At 51.2% G+C, this 16,910-nt stretch overlaps 1 protein-coding gene across 4 annotated transcripts in view; it reads left to right on the top strand.

The window, feature by feature from the left end:
• Positions 1-16,910, top strand: part of OSBP2 (oxysterol binding protein 2) — a 131,231-nt gene that overhangs the window by 68,987 nt on the left and 45,334 nt on the right. For all 4 annotated transcript variants that reach the window (XM_026860051.1, XM_026860050.1, XM_026860053.1 and 1 more), the window contains one exon: positions 15,633-15,883. In XM_026860051.1, the coding sequence (XP_026715852.1) occupies positions 15,633-15,883 (251 nt within the window). The remainder of the gene's footprint in view (positions 1-15,632; positions 15,884-16,910) is intronic.

The raw sequence follows: 16,910 nt of genomic DNA, 5'->3' as shown, positions 1-16,910 counted from the left end.
AGTTCTGGAAAGCTTTTGAAGAAATCCATTTGAAAGGCTTGTGGAAATAGCACTGATACCTGTCCATGTTTCAACACATTAATATATTTATTTATTTTTGTGTGTGTGTGTGTATATCTATATATCTCTCTCTCCACACACACACACACACACACACACACACACACGCTAAAATCTTGCAAAATGAGGCAGGAAGATTTCAGGCAGGATCAGCTCTATGAGAGCGATGCTCACAGATGGCTGCTGGTCTGTCCCTGGACATCTCCAGCATTGGAGTGTCGCAGTCCCTGTCCAAAGCCTCGCCAACGTCCCTGCCTCTGACCTGAGGCAGTTGTCCTAATTATCCAGAGTCATTGTGACCATTTAAGCTCATGGTGGCTGCTTCTCTTGGCTGTTATGCACATGGAGAACAGATCAGTCCCTTCTATACTTTATAAAAGTTGTTATTTGTGGATTGTTAGCATGTCTTTGGCCGATTTTCTCCCACTTCTGCTAAGCACTGTCCCTTCATTCAGTCTCTCCCTGCAGGACATGTTTTCCAGCCCTGGTGTCATCCTCATGGGTGTCTTTTCCTGGTGCACGTCTGACTGAGAAGTGCAGTATCCCAAAGCGGACATAGACTGTCAGGGACTTACCAGAAATTAGATCATGTGTTTGATACAGCTTTTCCATTCCTATAACCCTGAATTTATTTTGCTTTTTTTTAGCTTGCTTTTGAAAGTTCCACTGTAATTTATATTGGATTTGTAATAAGCCATGATTATTGGCTCCTTTTCTCCTAACCAGGCAATTGCCCAGTATCTGTTGCGTTGTCTCTCTCTCCTGATGTAGCGTGGTATCTTGCATTTATCATATCCTGCACTTCAGTCTCTGTTTCCCCAATGTGTCCATCTTATTTTGAGTTTAAGTCCTGCCTTTCGGTGTGTTTTAAACCCATCTGTATGTCTTTGTAGCCTAACTCAGCAGCTTATTGGAGCTGTTTGGGTGATTGGGTAATCATAAAACCCCATATGTGCCGGAAGGAGAGAATGACTGCAATCCAGTTAAAGTGCAGCATTTGCTGCTGAGGCTTATTGACTGGTAACATCATCATTTTCTAATTGCAGCAATAAAATGTTCAATAGCTGGACTGGGAATGCTGCAGTAATCATAATAAAAATACCTTGTGCTTTCTCATTGCTTTTCTTTCAAGAAACGAGGTCCTTTACATGCATTAATGGGCTGGTATGTTCACTCTCCATTCATGCTTGTATTTTAATATGTATTTCATAGGAAAGGAAGCTGACACCATAAGGTGGGTCAAAATTAATTCCTGGTGTAACTTCACTGGTTTCAAGACCCTTATGGCAAGGATAGCTCGTGCCGAAAGAAATCTGTGAGTTTAGGTCTCTCCTGTGATCCTGTGCTGTAGTGGGACAAATGTTTTTTACTTGCCAATGGAATCCTGAAAATGAAACTTAGTGTGGGTTTTTCTTGGAAATGTGGTCCCTCTGGTATTCCTGCAGCGTGCAAGGAAAGTTTTGGGCAGGATCTGCTTACACTGAAGCAGGCATTGGTTTAATGTGGAAGATGTGTCTCAAGGCAGCTCCAGTTAGAAAGGGTGTTTTGGCTCAGCTGGGTTATCCGTGTGACAGGCAGGGTGGAGCTACTGCTCACCCCTTGTGCAGAAGGGTCAGACGCAAGGAGAACGGCAAAGGGCTGGTGCCAGAGCAGATCAAGACGTATTGATTGGTTCTGTTGGCCTCCTTGGTTGCATCAACTTTCTGATGTCTCAGAAGAAATTCCTTGGGCAGCCTCCTCTCAGGAGCATCGTTCCTTGCAAGGAGGCATCTTCACGGGATCAGCCTTGGTACCTTTGTTTTGGGGTCCTGGCTCAGACACTTTCCCTGCTGTAATGGTGTGTATTTGCCTCGTTGCTTTCCTTGTAACATGTAATTTATCATGAATGTGAAGCAGAGAGATTAACCCCAGCTGCTTTTTATCCCTTTGGTCTCTTGTTCATAGTCTTTTCAGCCCTTGTGTCAGGATGGTGTTTGCTTACCAGAAAACCAAGCACTGTAGGGCCACATTAATGTGTCACTTCTTCCCTTAGGTTCAGCTCCAACCAGCTGCACCAAAGTATTAAGAAAATCACAGTTACTGAAATCAAGATACAGGAGTAATATTTTTAAAAATCAAAATGGAAGAAACTGCTTACCTTCTAACAGGCTGTGCTGAAATAAAGAAGAGTGTTGTCCAAGCTACCATCCAAAGAAAGGCTCAAAAAATTTTTAAGCCCATTTTTGTATTGTATTTATTTCACCTATTTAGAACCAGATATATATGTTGAATTTCCCTTGTTATTACAATTTAGCATTACATCCAATTGTTAACCAAAAACAATTACTACAGTTGACAAGGTTGCACTTAGCGTAGAGTCGTGGAGTAACTTAGGTCTGAAGGCACCTCTGGGGGTCTCTGCTCCGGCCCCCTGCTCAACCTTGGGCCAACATAGATCACGTCACTCAAGTCCTTAGACTTAAATTTTCTGCAAAACTTATTAATTTCAGGTCTCTCCACAGTACTTACGGATTTCAGGCAAATCTGATGGGATATTTGGTGAGGACCAGTGGTCTTTGAGCTCTAGATTTCTTCTGTGGAGCCCTGTTGCCAGGTTGGGGTCCTCCTACTTTGTCTTGTGCCCACCACCTGCTTCCACTGAATGTGACTTCAGGAAATGTCACAGCTTGTCACAAGCAGCCAATGTTTGCTATTTTTAGGCCTCCATTTGCTTGAACAGCTTTCCATTTGCATTAGCAGAGAGAAGAAATAGCCTTGCCAGGTTAGTGATAATTGCTAAGTGATCAGCCAAATTTGGAATGTTTTATGAATGATTATTTGCTGTACTATTTTGATGATTAATTTCCAGTGAAATTCTTCATAACCACAGAAGTGCCACCTGTGCCTGCATCCGCAGATGCTGTAAAAATCCATCTATCTTTTGGCAGCCAGGCTAGACTATTAAATATAGATATCCGTTTCCATTTAATATTCATAGCTATTAAAAGTGATGAAAGCAGATGTGCCTTCTAGAGCCAACGTGGAAGTGGCTCTAGTTGAGAAATGACGGGTGATCAACGTTTCTAAGAGATCCAGATAATCCCATATGGGAAGGGCTGGTTTTTCGGACTCAAACCCATGGTGTCAGCAGGGAGACTGGCCGATGCTGGGATAAATAGGGAATCTCCTAGGGAAGTGGAATGGTTTCTGTGACATTACTTGTCGGTACACCTGTGAGGAGCAAGGGCTTGGAGTTTTGTCTGGGATTGCTGCAGCAGAGGTTGGCTTTGATGCTTGCCTTTTCCTCATGGACTTTCTCCACTCTGCCTGCGGGAGGGAAAAAGGCTTTTACCAGTTCAGTGTGATATTTTTCTTACATTTAGATACAGAATTCCTAAAAAGGTATGGGAAAAGGCAGGACAGTGCACCAGAGGTAGAACTGAGAAAAAGAAGGTTCAGGGTGAAACATTTTTCTTTTCACACTGTATTTGGCAGTTGGGTTGTGTTCTGTCCATCCCATCCCTGTCCCTCCCCATGTTTCTTTTCATCCTCTCCAAACCCAGCAAATGTGCCATGATTCCCAGGCACCAGGTCCGGATGGCAGCGGGAGGGAAACCGAGGCAGGGAGGAGGGAGAGTCTGTGTCCCACCTGAAGCGGCTCAGCCAGGGGATGGTTTTGGTTTGGGTAGGATGGGGCGGTGACAGGGCTGCTCCTGTTTGCAGGAGGTGACTCCTCCGGCTCGTCCCTGGAGGCTGTATGTCGCCCTGCATCACGCTGAGCATTCTGACCCGCATGGTCCTTCCCTGTCCTCCCCCAGGCACCATTTGCTGCAGGACAATGGTCTGATGGCCAGTGCTTTTTTATTCCCACTGGGAGAGGGAAGGAGGAGGTAAGACTTTAGCAGAGATTAATTTAGCCTGAAAGTCAGATGTCTGAGTGAGTCAAGCAGCGCTGCCTCTGTCGTCAGAGGAGCAGCCAGCAGCTCCAGAGGCTGCTCCTGCCCCGGCAGCTCCCTGTGGGCAGCGAGGGCTGGGTGGTTGTTCTGGCATTCAGATACCCAAAATCAGATGAGAGGAACAGGTATTCATTGAATTCATCCTCCTTTGTAAGTTTGCAAAGAAATCTGGGTGCTGAATGTTTCCAGTGACCTGAAGTGGTGATAATCACTGACATGGGAACCAAGCCTAGACTTTTTTTTTTTGGTAAATATAAAGCTCTGCTTTTTTAGTAGGAAGATGACTTATCAGTGACAGGAATCACATGCTGGAAACATCAGAAACAAGTTGGATTGGATCAGCTCCTAAAGACAGCCACATGGGAGAAGAACCTTGAGTCACCTGATTCTGCAATCCTCTGAGCTGTGAACTGGGGAGTTTTCCAGGGGACACCCATCAGATGATGAAGGGCTCTTTGGACTTTTCAGTAGACCTCTGGTGGCAACTATGGAGAGGAAGCTGGGACCGAGGCAGGGCATGGCCTGTGCTGACTTTCCCTTTGGAAACTGTACTGGCAGGGAAGCTCCTGATTTTCTGGTGCCTGTTACAGGCCATGTGCTCTGCCTGGGCTGGCTGCAGGCAGCCTGCTGTCCCCAGGTGGGCAGAATCATGACCCAGAGTCCCTGCATGGCAGTGCCTGTTAGGAGGGACATCACATGATGCAGCACTTCATAAGGATGGGGAAAATGACCTCTAAATATGCTGCCCGTCAGACCTGGGAGAATACAGCAGCAATGGGTCTGGGCTCTCCTGGTTCTCACTTTGTGAGAAGCTCATTAGCGCTGTGGGGTTTGTTAAAAGCACCAGTGCTGCTCCACCACTTGCTTCAGCAGCAGTCCCATGTTTCAGGAATGTTGGTATCAGCTGCCCGTGCTGAAGCCCGTCCCCAGACGACATTGGGAATTGCTGATTTACTTCATCATCCTCTGGTGAGGAGGACCAGGTTTTGATGGAGGCTGTGCTGCTGTGGAAAGGCTTGGGCTGTGGCTTGTGGAAATGGGCAGCAGTGTGGTTTCCTTGGCACTTGATAGGAGCTTTCACTCAGCAGAGCATTTTGTTGGGATTTTGGTGGGGACTGTTGGGCTGGGGCTGCTTGCAGCAGTGTGTCTGCTGGGCAGGTTGTTGCTTGTCTGGGAAAAGAACTTTTCTATGGCAAGCTGATCCGACGGTGAGAAGAGTCACGGGATTTCTTGCAGCCAAAGCACACTCTTGTTGCACAGCTGGTATCATCTTAAGCAGCAGGACGTTGTGGCTTTACCATGCTGTGCAGGTAGCACATTGATGAGTTAATTTGTTCTATTTGGAAGAAATGATGGAGTCTTTTATTGTCCTGTCATTTCTCATGCACATGAGAGACTTGCCCTGTGTGTTTGTAGCCCCACAACCTCAGCACTCGGTGGTGCCACCCTGGCATGCTTCATCAGCATTGGAGATGCTTGGGTGCAGCACCGTGCCATGGACAGCCTCCAGTGCTGCCGTGGCCTTGGACGGCACCTTCCTTCCCGTGTCTGAGAAGAGCAAACTTGAGATAGCCACTTTGTTGTGGCTCTGATACCTGATAGCTTGCAGATCCTGTGGTGCCCATGTCCCTGAGCTTGACACCAGCTTGGCCACATCTACCTCCTGAGCGAGCTGATGGAGGAACAAGCCGTGCCTTGTGGCGGGTGGTGTGATCATCGGGGCAGCCCTAAGACAGCTTTTTCTAGGGATGTTGGGAACAACCATGGTGGCCTGGGGTTGCTAATGATGACTCAGGTGCTTCAAAACTCAGCTCCCCACCAGAAGACTTGCAGTTCTTGCTGCTGCTAGGCGAGAAGGCAGCTGCCAAGATGCCCTCTTGCCACTGCCGTGGTTTTTGGTAGCTTTGGAGGAGCCCAGGAGTACTATTGTAATTAAAGTCATCAGTGCTCCTTCTTTCCCGTTACAGTTTTACCTGTGGGCAGTGGTCAGTGATCTCTTTACCCTGTAGGTAAATGACATGTTTAGATGCAGAGGACAGCTTGCAGTGCAGTTTGCTTTTGGGTTGTGTGACTCCTTGGTGATGCCGGTGGCATCTCTGTGATGCAGGAACCAGCCTGGCTTGGCTTCTCTCTGCAATATCAGTCCCATGCTTTCACCCCTCTGTTGGGTTTCATCTGCTTATTCCCCTTTCCTACCAGCAGAAATCCAGATTTAATTTCTTCAGCAGGGCTAGCCCTGCTTTGAGAGAGAAGCTCCAGAGTCTTCGGCAAAGCGGTGGGTGAGAGGTTCAGGGTTGCAGGAGGCTCAGAGAGAAATTCAAGGTGATACAGGAAGGATGAGGACTTTTTCTGAAAGTGAGGATACCTGGAAAGGGAAGCTTTTCTGCTCATAGGGCGTAGAAGGAAGGTGTGGGATGTAGGAAGAGAACATCTGGGCTGGATCCGGAGAGGAAGGTAAGTGGGGATTAATTGCCCACCTTAGCCGTGGTGTGGTGCCCCATAGCTGCGATGCTTTGGGCTGGAGATGTCACAGCTGGACTCCAGATGCAGTTTGTGAATTTTAGAATAGAAAGTCTAACGTTGACGCCGTCAATCCCTTTTCCTCCTCCTGGTTTATCCCCTGGAAAGGCTCTTCCCCTCTTTGCTCGCTCGAGGGCAGCACCGGAACAGCCCTCCCGTGAGCAGCAGCACCCTGGGGTTGCTCCAGGTCTCCCCGATGATTTTGGGGTGGCTGTGCTGCGTGGCGGTGCCTCCGGCGGGCACTGTGTCATTGAGTTTCCCCATGAGCTGCAGTGCAAAGCCCCAGCGTGTTGCCAGTGCAGGAAAGTGCCTGCCTTGGGCCTCCAGCCAGCAGGTTTTCCACCAGCTCTGAAGAAATTGCAAGCAATGGGAAATATTTAGCTGAGGGAAGTTTTAGAGGCAGAAAACGGGTGTGTAAAGGGAAATTCTGCCTTAATGGTCTTCTTGTGAGATGCTTGCTCTGAGTGCTGAGGTTTTGTGTTGCTCTTCAGGCTGAGAAACAAGCCTGAAGAGGCTTAAGGCCGATAGCTGCTGATCCATTTTACATAGATTAAATAGCATCACAGCTCCAAAAATAATCTTCCCGGCTTACCGTGAGGCTGGCTGTTCCTATAGCAACTGCTTCATGCCAGTGCCCTACAAATAAAAACCACAACAGATTGCCTTTAAGTTCGTTCGCAAGTCAAAACAAAGTATGAGATGGGGAATGAAGCGACTTGACTTGTATGAGCGCATGTTTTTAGGGTGCGTAGTGTGTGCAAAATATAAGCTGTGCGTGTTCCTGGAGAGGAGATTTATAACAAGCTGCTGTTAGCAGTGATCTGTGTCTTGTATTTGAGCCCTTGGTTGCAGATGTTTCCCGTGTGCATCGTGAGCAACAAAGAAAGGCAGTTCATAAAACAGCAACTGCATTTGTAAAACGTTCCTGGGGCAGGAGGGAGAGGAGGGTTTTGCAAACCTTGTTGGCTGTGGCATGGGTTACTGTGGTGCCTGGGGGCTCGTGGGTCATGGCCTATACTGCAGGCAGAGGGCAGAAGTAGTGGTTTTGGGCCTGGGTTGTGCTCCCACATGGCTGATGGCACCTTACACGCAGGCTGAGCCCAAAACTTCTGCCTTGGAGCCACCTCTGGCCCAGGGTCCCGGCAGGCGTTGCCTCAGAGGTGCTGGTACCGAGAGAGAACCCTGCTCTGAGCAGTCGGTGCGAGGCTTGGTTGTGGGAGGGAAAGGGGTGTGTGTTCAAATATCCAGTGTCCCTGTGTGCCACCAATGGGCATGGGGAGGTCTCCAAAGGATTCTGAGTTTGGGCAGGGCAGGAAACCTTGGGAGGATGCTGTGGAAGCTGTGCTGACTCGTACAAGACACAGGAATGAAAGGAAACTTGCAATTTGTTGTCAAATATTTGCTTCCAGCTTTTCATTTTTATTTTCTTGGGTAGCTTTTGTTCGCTATAGAAGAGTGACAGAATTTCTGCTAAATGTCTGTCTTTTATTATAAACGTGTTGTGGTGAAGAGCAGGGTGAGCTGAGGTGAAGCTTATGAGCTGGGCACCTGCTACTCCCCGAAGAGGTTCAGGGGTACCCAGATCCCAGCACAGGTGGGGGGTCCTGGGCTGGGCAGCCCCCCTGCCAACCTACTGAAGGTTTGCTGCTTTAGGGACGATCTTTCTTCTGTAGAGAGCAGATGGCAGAGCTGCTGCCGGCAGCACCGGCTGGCACCTGGCACAGAGAGGGATGGGGTCAGGTAGAAGCACCGCTGTCCTTCACAGGAGGGGAATCCATCGCAGAGCCCCTTCCCTCTGCTGGGGGCAGCCTGTGCTGGGGCTGCGTTGGAGGGTGGCATGTGATGAAATAGTATTTGTGTCCTTGAAGGATCTTTCCTGTGTGAAGGGAGCAGGGATGGCTTCCTGGCTCCTGCAGAGCCTCCAAGTTTTTTGCTGGTTCCAGATACACAGCCCATGGTCTGCCCTGACCCTGCCCAGCTGGGTTCATGGTTTAATGTGATTCAAGTTTTAATGTGATTTAGGAGCTGTTAGGAGGTAGCTTGGGCTTGGAGTGGGCAGTGGATCCAAATAAGTCAAAGTGGTGAAAGGTGTAAGGTGGCATCCAGAGGCAGTGAGCACAGAGCATCCTCCACCTTGACATGTCCTCACCGCCCTGGTTCTGGCACTCTTTTCTTTATTCCCTGCTTGTGTTGGAAACCCCTGTTCCGAGCCATCATGAAAACTCATTTTGGGTTGGGATGCACTTGCTGCATTGGAAAACTTTGCAGGTGTATCACAGAATCGTCTAGGTTGGAAAAGCCCTTGAAGCTCCTCCAGTCCAACCATGACCCTCACCCTGACCATTCCCAACTCCACCAGATCCCTCAGCGCTGGGTCAACCTGACTCTTCAACCCCTCCAGGGATGGGGACTCCCCCCCTGCCCTGGGCAGCCCATTCCAACGCCCAACAACCCCTTCTGCACAGAAATCCTTCCTCAGAGCCAGCCTGACCCTGCCCTGGGCAGCTTGAGGCCATTCACTCTTGGCCTGGCGCTGGGTCCTTGGCTCCAGAGACTCATCCCCCCTCTCTGCCCCCTCCTGGCAGGGAGTTGCAGAGGGCCAGGAGGTCTCCCTTCAGCCTCCTCTCCTCCAGACTAAACCCCCCAGTTCCCTCAGCTGTTCCCCATCAGACCTGTGCTCCAGACCCTGCCCCAGCTCTGTTGCCCTTCTCTGGCCACACTCGAGTCACTCAATGGCCTTTTTGGAGTGAGGGGCCCAAAACAGTAATCTGCTGGGCAGCGCCGGGGTGCCCAGGTGTTCCTCACTGTCAACCTCGTGCAGTCCTTGCTCTGCAAGCTCTGCCATTGTGGAGGGGCTGTGATGGGCCAGTGAGGGATGCTGCACTGCTCTGCCTGGATTTTTCATCTCGTGAAGCTTATGGCAAACCCTTGCACATGTCCCTGGTGTGCTTTGCCCTCGACAGGTCTCTTTTGAGTTGGACCTATCAGCCATTTCTAGGGATGGAAAAGAATATTTGAGAGTCATGCTTTCCTCGACTCTAGGTCCAAAGCATTTAGGAATATAAGTTTGTCCAGCTTCCAAGAGGTTTTGTAGTCTTGAATCACTGTGATTAGGAAACCTCCCATTCGGGCAGCTGCTGAAGCCCTGGGTGATGCAGGTCTGCCAGGCAGGTTGGAAATTTGCTTCTGGAAATTGCCTGCGATCTTTGCCCTCTTCCGAGGAGCCCTGGACCTCTGTGTGTTTATTTCCTGACCTTCAGGGTGTTTTACCAGCCTTAGCAAAGCAAAATACAGGCTTTTTTTTTTTTTTCCTGTCTGAGTTGATAAAAAGGAGGGATCCCCAGCACCGCAGTGTTTGGCCGTGCTCCAAGCAAAGACCTCCAGGCTATGGCTTGTGGCTGTTTCACCTTTCTGGATGAGTAAATACTTTATCCTAAGCCACAAGAATAAACATTGCTGCTCTTCTTTACTCCAGCACCTCACAAATCTTCAGCAGTAACTGTAGGAGTTGGTGGGTCTTGTGCTGTCACAGCAAAGTGGCTCCCCTGGGACCATCCTCCCCCAGATGGGGGAACGAGGACTTGTCCAGACCCCGATGACAATCCTGTCCCCACACTCCTGACTGTGCTGCAGGGACAAATGGGAGTGTTCCCGTTGTGGTGATTGTCCTGGTGATACCAGGAGACGAGTTGGGAAGCTGCGTGGAGATGGCGTGGAATCAGCACGCTTCTGCTCGGATCTGGGGGCTGCTCTTACCTTCAGCCTGGGGGCTGAAGCTGGTGCAGATCTGAGGGGCTTCTGGTTCCTTGAGGAAACAGAAGGGCTTGTGTTTCTGCATATTTGGGCTTTTGTCAGCTTTCTCTCAAGTTCCCAGGAGAAAGAGGTACAGCAACGCTGGTCCTCATGCCTCCCTTCCTTGGGCTGGAGAGCAGCCCGGCGCTGGAGGATGCTGAAGCCTCTGGTGAGTGCTATGTGTGGAGCAAGTGTGGAAGGATGGAGCGGAGGAAACCTGTGTGTAATTCAAAAAGTAATAATGAGTGCACACACCGCTATTCTGCTTGTGATGGTGGTCCCTGTGGGGCTGCAGGTGGCGTTTTTCTGGCCCTTTTTCGATGTTTTTCTCAGTACTGCACCTGTAGGTGAATTCAGCCTCATTCAACCTCCCAGCTTTCCCAGAGCCAGGATTTCACAACTATCTTTGCAGTCAGAAAACCTCTAGGGAGAGAAATGAGTGACAGTTAGTTTCTGGGGACTTGATCAATCCTGCCTGGCCCGTGCTGGTGCTGTGAGGGCGGTAAGGAGCAAAGTATTTCAGTGCTGGGAGGTGTTTTGGCATTGATTGGGTTGGAAACTCATCTGCAGAGCCGGTGTCTGTGCTTTGCCCTGGTGGGATGGCAGTGAGGTTGTTTGGGTGCTTTGTGCAATTGTTTTTGCTTTAATTTGCTCTGATTAGATGGTAGCTATGACATTGTGTTTCCTTCTTCCTGTGCTTTGAGATAATTACAGCAAATTATGTTGCTTGAGGTATTTTTATTTTATCATGAGAAACAGAAGCATGAAGCAGTCCAGGTCTGTATATGTCCTGGGTACTGGGGCTGCGGGTACAGAGGCAGGGCCAGTGATGGGGATGAGCTTATGATGGGGATGGGGAGAGAAAATGAGTTTTCTGTCTTCTGCACTGGGTGTGCTTTCGCTTCCCAGTGTTGCACATCGCTCCCCATGGGTGCACCACGACCCTCGAGCCTTAAGGTCCTGTTTGAAGTCTCCAGCCTCAGCAGAAGGTCTGACACCCTGTTCCTCCATTTGCACAGGCAGGAGGAGAAAGGTGAGATTCTGCTGCCCACCCCACCAGCGTCCCTGCATGGCCATGAAAGCAACTTTGGGGCAGGCAGGGAGCGGGTGAGGGACGATCAGCTCAGCTAATTCATCCTGAACAAGCAGCGTTATGGCTGGCGTGGTCTGACCCAGGTGCCTTCCCCCTTTTTCCCAGGCTTTGAGGCATTTATATAATTCTGCACAGTGATTAAAAAATGGGCCACGCTGCATTCATGCCTCCTGCCTCAAGCTGAGCACACAGGCAGGGATCATTACCACAGCCTCGATGAATGGGCAGCGATGGGCAGGAAATGATGCCCTGGCAAAGGGTGGAGCCTGTTCATCAATGCGCAGTGCTGTCCCTGTGCGGAGCATTTTAATGATGGGCAAAAGTCCCCAGGCTCTTATCTGGGATTGCACCTGGGGAGGGTGATCCGGGCTTTGCTCTGGAAAACACGGAGCACCAACAGCCCGTGGGAGCCGGGGCTTTGGGGTGGTCCCATGGCACTGCCCTGGGAAAGGGCATTTTGTATAGAAAGAGAGGGGTGAAGAAATGAGAGGGAGAGATCTGGGGGTTAAATACTGCCTGGGGACAGGTCAGAGAGATGCTTCCTCCTTCTTGTCCTAATTTTTCTAGTTTCTGTAAACAGTTTGGTAAGTATTACCATTGTTTACATAGAGAAAAATTGAAAATTTGGTTTGTTCCCTTGAGTCCCCCAGAGGAAATGGTGTCTTTTGACATAATTAGTGGTGTTAGAAGCCTGTCAATTGTCTGCGGTGAAAGCTGAGCTAGTGTGGTTGACTTCTGCTTCTGGTAGTTTCATAAAACATTATAATGGATCAAAATTGGCCATTAAAGACCAGCCTCATTAGCAGTCAGATCCTAGATGCTATGGAGAGGTAGTTCCCATCTGCATTCATCTCGCACAGCCTGGGAGAGGCTGCTGGGGTGCTCAGATGGGGAGAGTACAGGTGTGCTCCTGGAGAGAGCAGGGGGCTCCTGAGCAGGGAGGAGGTGGCTGTGGCTGGCCTGAGCTGTGTAAATACCTCCGCCATCCTGTTCCCACCCTGTGTGCTGTATTTGATGGTGAAGAAGGGCATGGGAGACTGTGGAAGGAGATCAAGGATTCAAACCTCTGCCTAAGATGGCCTTGGAAGGCCCCAGGGAGATGGGAGATGGCTCTGAGCAGCAGCAGCAGCAGAGAGTCCCTCTCCCTGTGAGTGTCTGGGCACTGCAGGGTGCAGTGTGCTCTGTCACTGGGATGCACCAGCTCAGGACAAAGACAATATTCAAAGCTCCGGGGGGATGTGTAGATGCTCTCGGGGACCCAGAGTGCCTTTGTGTGCCCCAAGGTGAAAGGCGCTGTGGAAATACTTGAAACATTTGAAACAAAGCAGACTTTGGGGAGGTTTTTGTTACTTTCTTTACTGGTGGAAAAGTGGCTTAAATGTTCTCGCTAGATCTGCAGTTGGCATGTACAAGATGACCATGCCCTTTGCAGTGGTGTGGCACCTTTCTGCACCTCCTGGGATGGAGCCTTTTGAATCCTGCACATCCCCGTTCCCTTTCCCCAGCCTGTCACCTCTACTTGTGCAAGAGACTTCCCTGGTGCTGTATGTGTTTCCAAAATGCTGGTCCTGTCCCTGAGAGCAGGTCTGTCCCCTGGCCGTGCAGCTCGGGAGCTACTCAGCCTGTCGGTGGGAGCCAGCTCTGCCCCCAGCACCTTGGCTGGCTGCTCATCTTCCTTGAGCAGGTCTCAGGTTGTTTCCCATGGGTGCTGTGAATGCTGGCTCTGATAGCTCTTTTTCCTTGGTGGCCACAAGCTGGTTTATTGCCTCACGTTTGTCAAAGTTTTTTGTGCTGTGGGTGATCAGGGCTGGGTTCCAGCCAGACCAAATTGTGTTGGGAGATGCTGCCCTGGTGCTTCACGAGCCGCTTGTGTTTTGCTCTGTGCCCTGGTTCCCAGCAGGGCTTTGATTTTCTTCTCCCTTCATCCTTGGGTAGCTTGGGTAAATCCCGCTTTGTAGGATGAGCCTTGTCACAGAATCACAGAATCATCTAGGTTGCAAAAGCCCTTGAAGCTCCTCCAGTCCAACCATGAACCTCACACTGACCATTCCCAACCCCACCAGATCCCTCAGCACTGGCGCAACCCGACTCTTCAACCCCTCCAGTGATCCCGGGGACTCCCCCCTGCCCTGGGCAGCCCATTCCAATGCCCAACAGCCCCTTCTGCAAAGAAATCCTTCCTCAGAGCCAGCCTGATCCTGCCCTTGGCAGCTTGAGGCCATTCACTCTGGGCCTGGCGCTGGTTCCTTGGCTCAAGAGACTCATCCCCCTCTCTGCACCCTCCTGCCAGGGAGTTGCAGAGGGCCAGGAGGTCTCCCCTCAGCCTCCTCTCCTCCAGATTAAACCCCCCCAGTTCCCTCAGCCGCTCCCCAGCAGACCTGTGCTCCAGACCCTGCCCCAGCTCCGTTGCCCTTCTCTGGACACGCTCGAGTCATTCAATGGACTTTGTGGGGTGAAGGGCCCAGAACTGAACCCCCTCAGCGAGGGGCGGCCTCACCAGTGCCGAGTACAGGGCTCAGATCCCTTCCCTGTCTCTGCTGGCCACGCCAGTGCTGACACAAGCCAGGATGCCCTTGGCCTTCTTGGCCCCCTGGGCACACTGCTGACTCCTGTTCAGACGTCTGTCAATCACCCCCCAGGTCCCTCTATGACTGGCAGCTCTCCAACCACTCCTCCCCAGGCCTGTAGCGCTGCTGGGGGTTGTTGTAGCCCAAGGGCAGCCCCCGGCATTTGCCCTCAGTGAAACTCCCCCAGTTGGGCTCAGCCCATGGCTCCAGCCTGTCCAGGTCTCTCTGTAGAGCCTCCCCACCCTGGAGCAGATCCACACTCCCACTGCCCGTGGGCTTTACTTCCTTGTCCCATCACCTCCTCACTGGGTAGCTGTGCTCCGCTGCTGCTTCGACTCTGGGTTGATGGTCCGTTTGTATTACCCAGCTTGCTCTGGCTCTTGCCTTAGAAGCACAGCTTCGGTGCTGTTAAATGAAGGGTGCTCTTTCTCTCATTTTCCTTACTGATCCAAGAGCAGTGGAATTGGTATGAGCAATGGCTGAACATCACTGTCAGTATCTACAGCATTTCAAAAGGTCTTCTAAATGGGCCAGGAATGAAAAACAAACACCCACCTATCAGTGAATTAGGGGCTTTTCTCCTTTCCTTGAAGCCCAGAAAGGGGATGTGCTGCACGCCCGTTTATAACTGAGGCATCCCTGAGGTCTGTGCTTTGCAGCAGCCCGCTGTCGAAGCCTGGTTGGCTTGGAGAATGTCCTCATCCCCTCGGGCTCCCCCAGTCCTGGCAGAGAAGCTGCAGGCAGGTTTTGCTGGTCCCTCCCTCTTTTTAATCCAGAAGATGATTGAGGGAGGGGAAATGAAGGGGCAGCTCCGTGCTCTGCTGCCTTCCTGGTTTTTGGGTGCACCTGGAGAAACCTTGGCTAAACCTTGCACATAAGGATGGGGTGTGGACCCTGTGCAGGACCCGCTCTGTTCTCGCTCTTTGTATTTGCTTCGGGCAGCGCTGCCTCTGGGAGCCACTCACCTCCTCTGCCTTCCCCGGGGGTGCGGGGAGATGATCTGAAGAAATTCTGTGATTCTGTGAAATGCTGTGTGATACTTGCTGCTCGGTTTTGGGTTGGTTTTCTGGTTTTAAGTCACCCAAGTGTTCTGGAGTTGCAGGAATAACCATTTCTGTTGTAATTGAGATGCCGATTGTGGAGTTTTCTGCTCTCTGAAGACGTGGTGATGGTTTTGGGTAAAGGCTATTACTCTCTTCTGTATCTTTAAGACCTTTCCCTTGGGTAGAATAGTTTGCCCTGCCCAAAGCAGACCTTGCAGAGCCCCCGTGAGGTTTGCTTTCGGTGCTGGAGGCACTGACACTGTGCCTGGCTCCCATGGCTTCATGTGGAACAGGGGAGGTTTGGCATGTGGCCCTTCCCCGGTGGCACCAGCACACCACCCCCCATGCCACCCCCAGTCACTCAGAACCCTGAGCCAAATCCCGGTAACAGCCACAGGAGCCCTTCGAACGGCTCCTCGGGGCTCTAGGTGATGTCCAGCACTGCTCCTCCGCACCACGCTCTGCTCCCGGAGGACACGGTGACAATGACCCCAAGCCCTGGCAGAGCCGCCTGGGTGCAGGAGGAGGCAGGAGGTCCCCCTGCCCGCGGTGATGACGGGTTAGTACGGTCCGGGGGTAACCATGGAAACTGGTTTTTTTTCCTCCATCCCTCCCTTTGCAGATGACTCGGGCGACGAGGAGCCCGCCTCGCAGTCAGACAAGAGCGAGCTGCACAGCACGTTGAAAACCCTCTCGAGTAAGCTGGAGGATCTGAGCACTTGCAATGACCTGATCGCGAAGCACGGGGCGGCCCTGCAGCGCTCGCTCAGCGAGCTGGAGAACCTGAAGCTGCCGGCTGAGAGCGGTGAGAAGATCAAGGCGGTGAACGAACGAGCCACACTCTTCCGCATCACCTCCAATGCTATGATCAACGTAAGTGCTGCTGGCCCAGCCGCCGCGTTAGCGAGGAGATGGAGGGAGAAGCGTTTTTTTTCTCCCCTTCTTCCTCATTGTCCTCCTCCTTCTCTCTGGCGTGGCCCTGTTTTATCCCCGGGCACTGGCTTTCAGCAAGAGCCGTGCATTGGCATGGGGCTGGGGCATAGCCGGGGGCTCGATGCCGGCTCGGGGATGGGAAGTTGGGAAGATGCAACCTGGGAAGTGGGCACAGGCGCATGTAACCCCCCAAGATGCAGGTCTGCTACCTCCTTACAGCATGCTTTCTGGGGAGGCTGCTCCAAAATGGGCCGTTTTGGATGTAAAACCAGGTAATGCAGAGGTTTGGAGTGCAAAGGGGATTTCTGCTGTTCCTGGGGGTGGCTTTCTGGCTGGCACAGCAATTCAGAGCCTGTTGTCCTCTGCAGATTCAGACCTACCTCCCCACATCACTTGTATCCTCATGGACTTCCATGAAGCTGCTCTTGTTTTACATGACCAGGGATTTAACCCCCTTAGGGTCTGACAGCTGTCTTGTGCCGGCTGTGCTCTCCCAGACCGCTTGATTGGAGGTCGTGAAGCATGTGCCAGCACCGGCGCTCTCCCTGCCTTGTGCAGCGTGACGGTGCTTTCTGATTATTGTTTGGACAGGTTCTGTTTGGGGTGTAGATCTGCCTCCATCGCAGTGAGACAGCCCTTCCTGGGGAGCTTTATTTTCCTTGGGGAGCGCTGGGAAGGAGAAGAGAGAGCAAAGCTAAATAAAATATTCAAAGCAATTAAAAAAATCCCAACCCAAAAGCCTTACAGACCTAGAATAATATATTAAGGCAGAGCTCAGGGAATTGTGAATGGAGCGGTGCTGTCGCTGTGCTGTCCCAGCCCTGAGCAAAAGGAGGTTGTGTGTTGTTTTATGTGAGCTTTTAAAAAATAATAATAAACCACAGCGGGAGCCGGAGAGCACTCAGGAGCCCTGCGTTCGCAGCATCCCCCCTCTTCCCACTCAGAGGATTTTGTAGCCACAGGGAGA

Source organism: Athene cunicularia, assembly GCF_003259725.1.
Source record: "Athene cunicularia isolate RWA chromosome 15 unlocalized genomic scaffold, athCun1 chr15_part1, whole genome shotgun sequence".
Classification (NCBI taxonomy): domain Eukaryota; kingdom Metazoa; phylum Chordata; class Aves; order Strigiformes; family Strigidae; genus Athene; species Athene cunicularia.
Note: the sequence above shows the minus strand (reverse complement) of the source record. Positions and strands in the feature narration are given on the sequence as shown.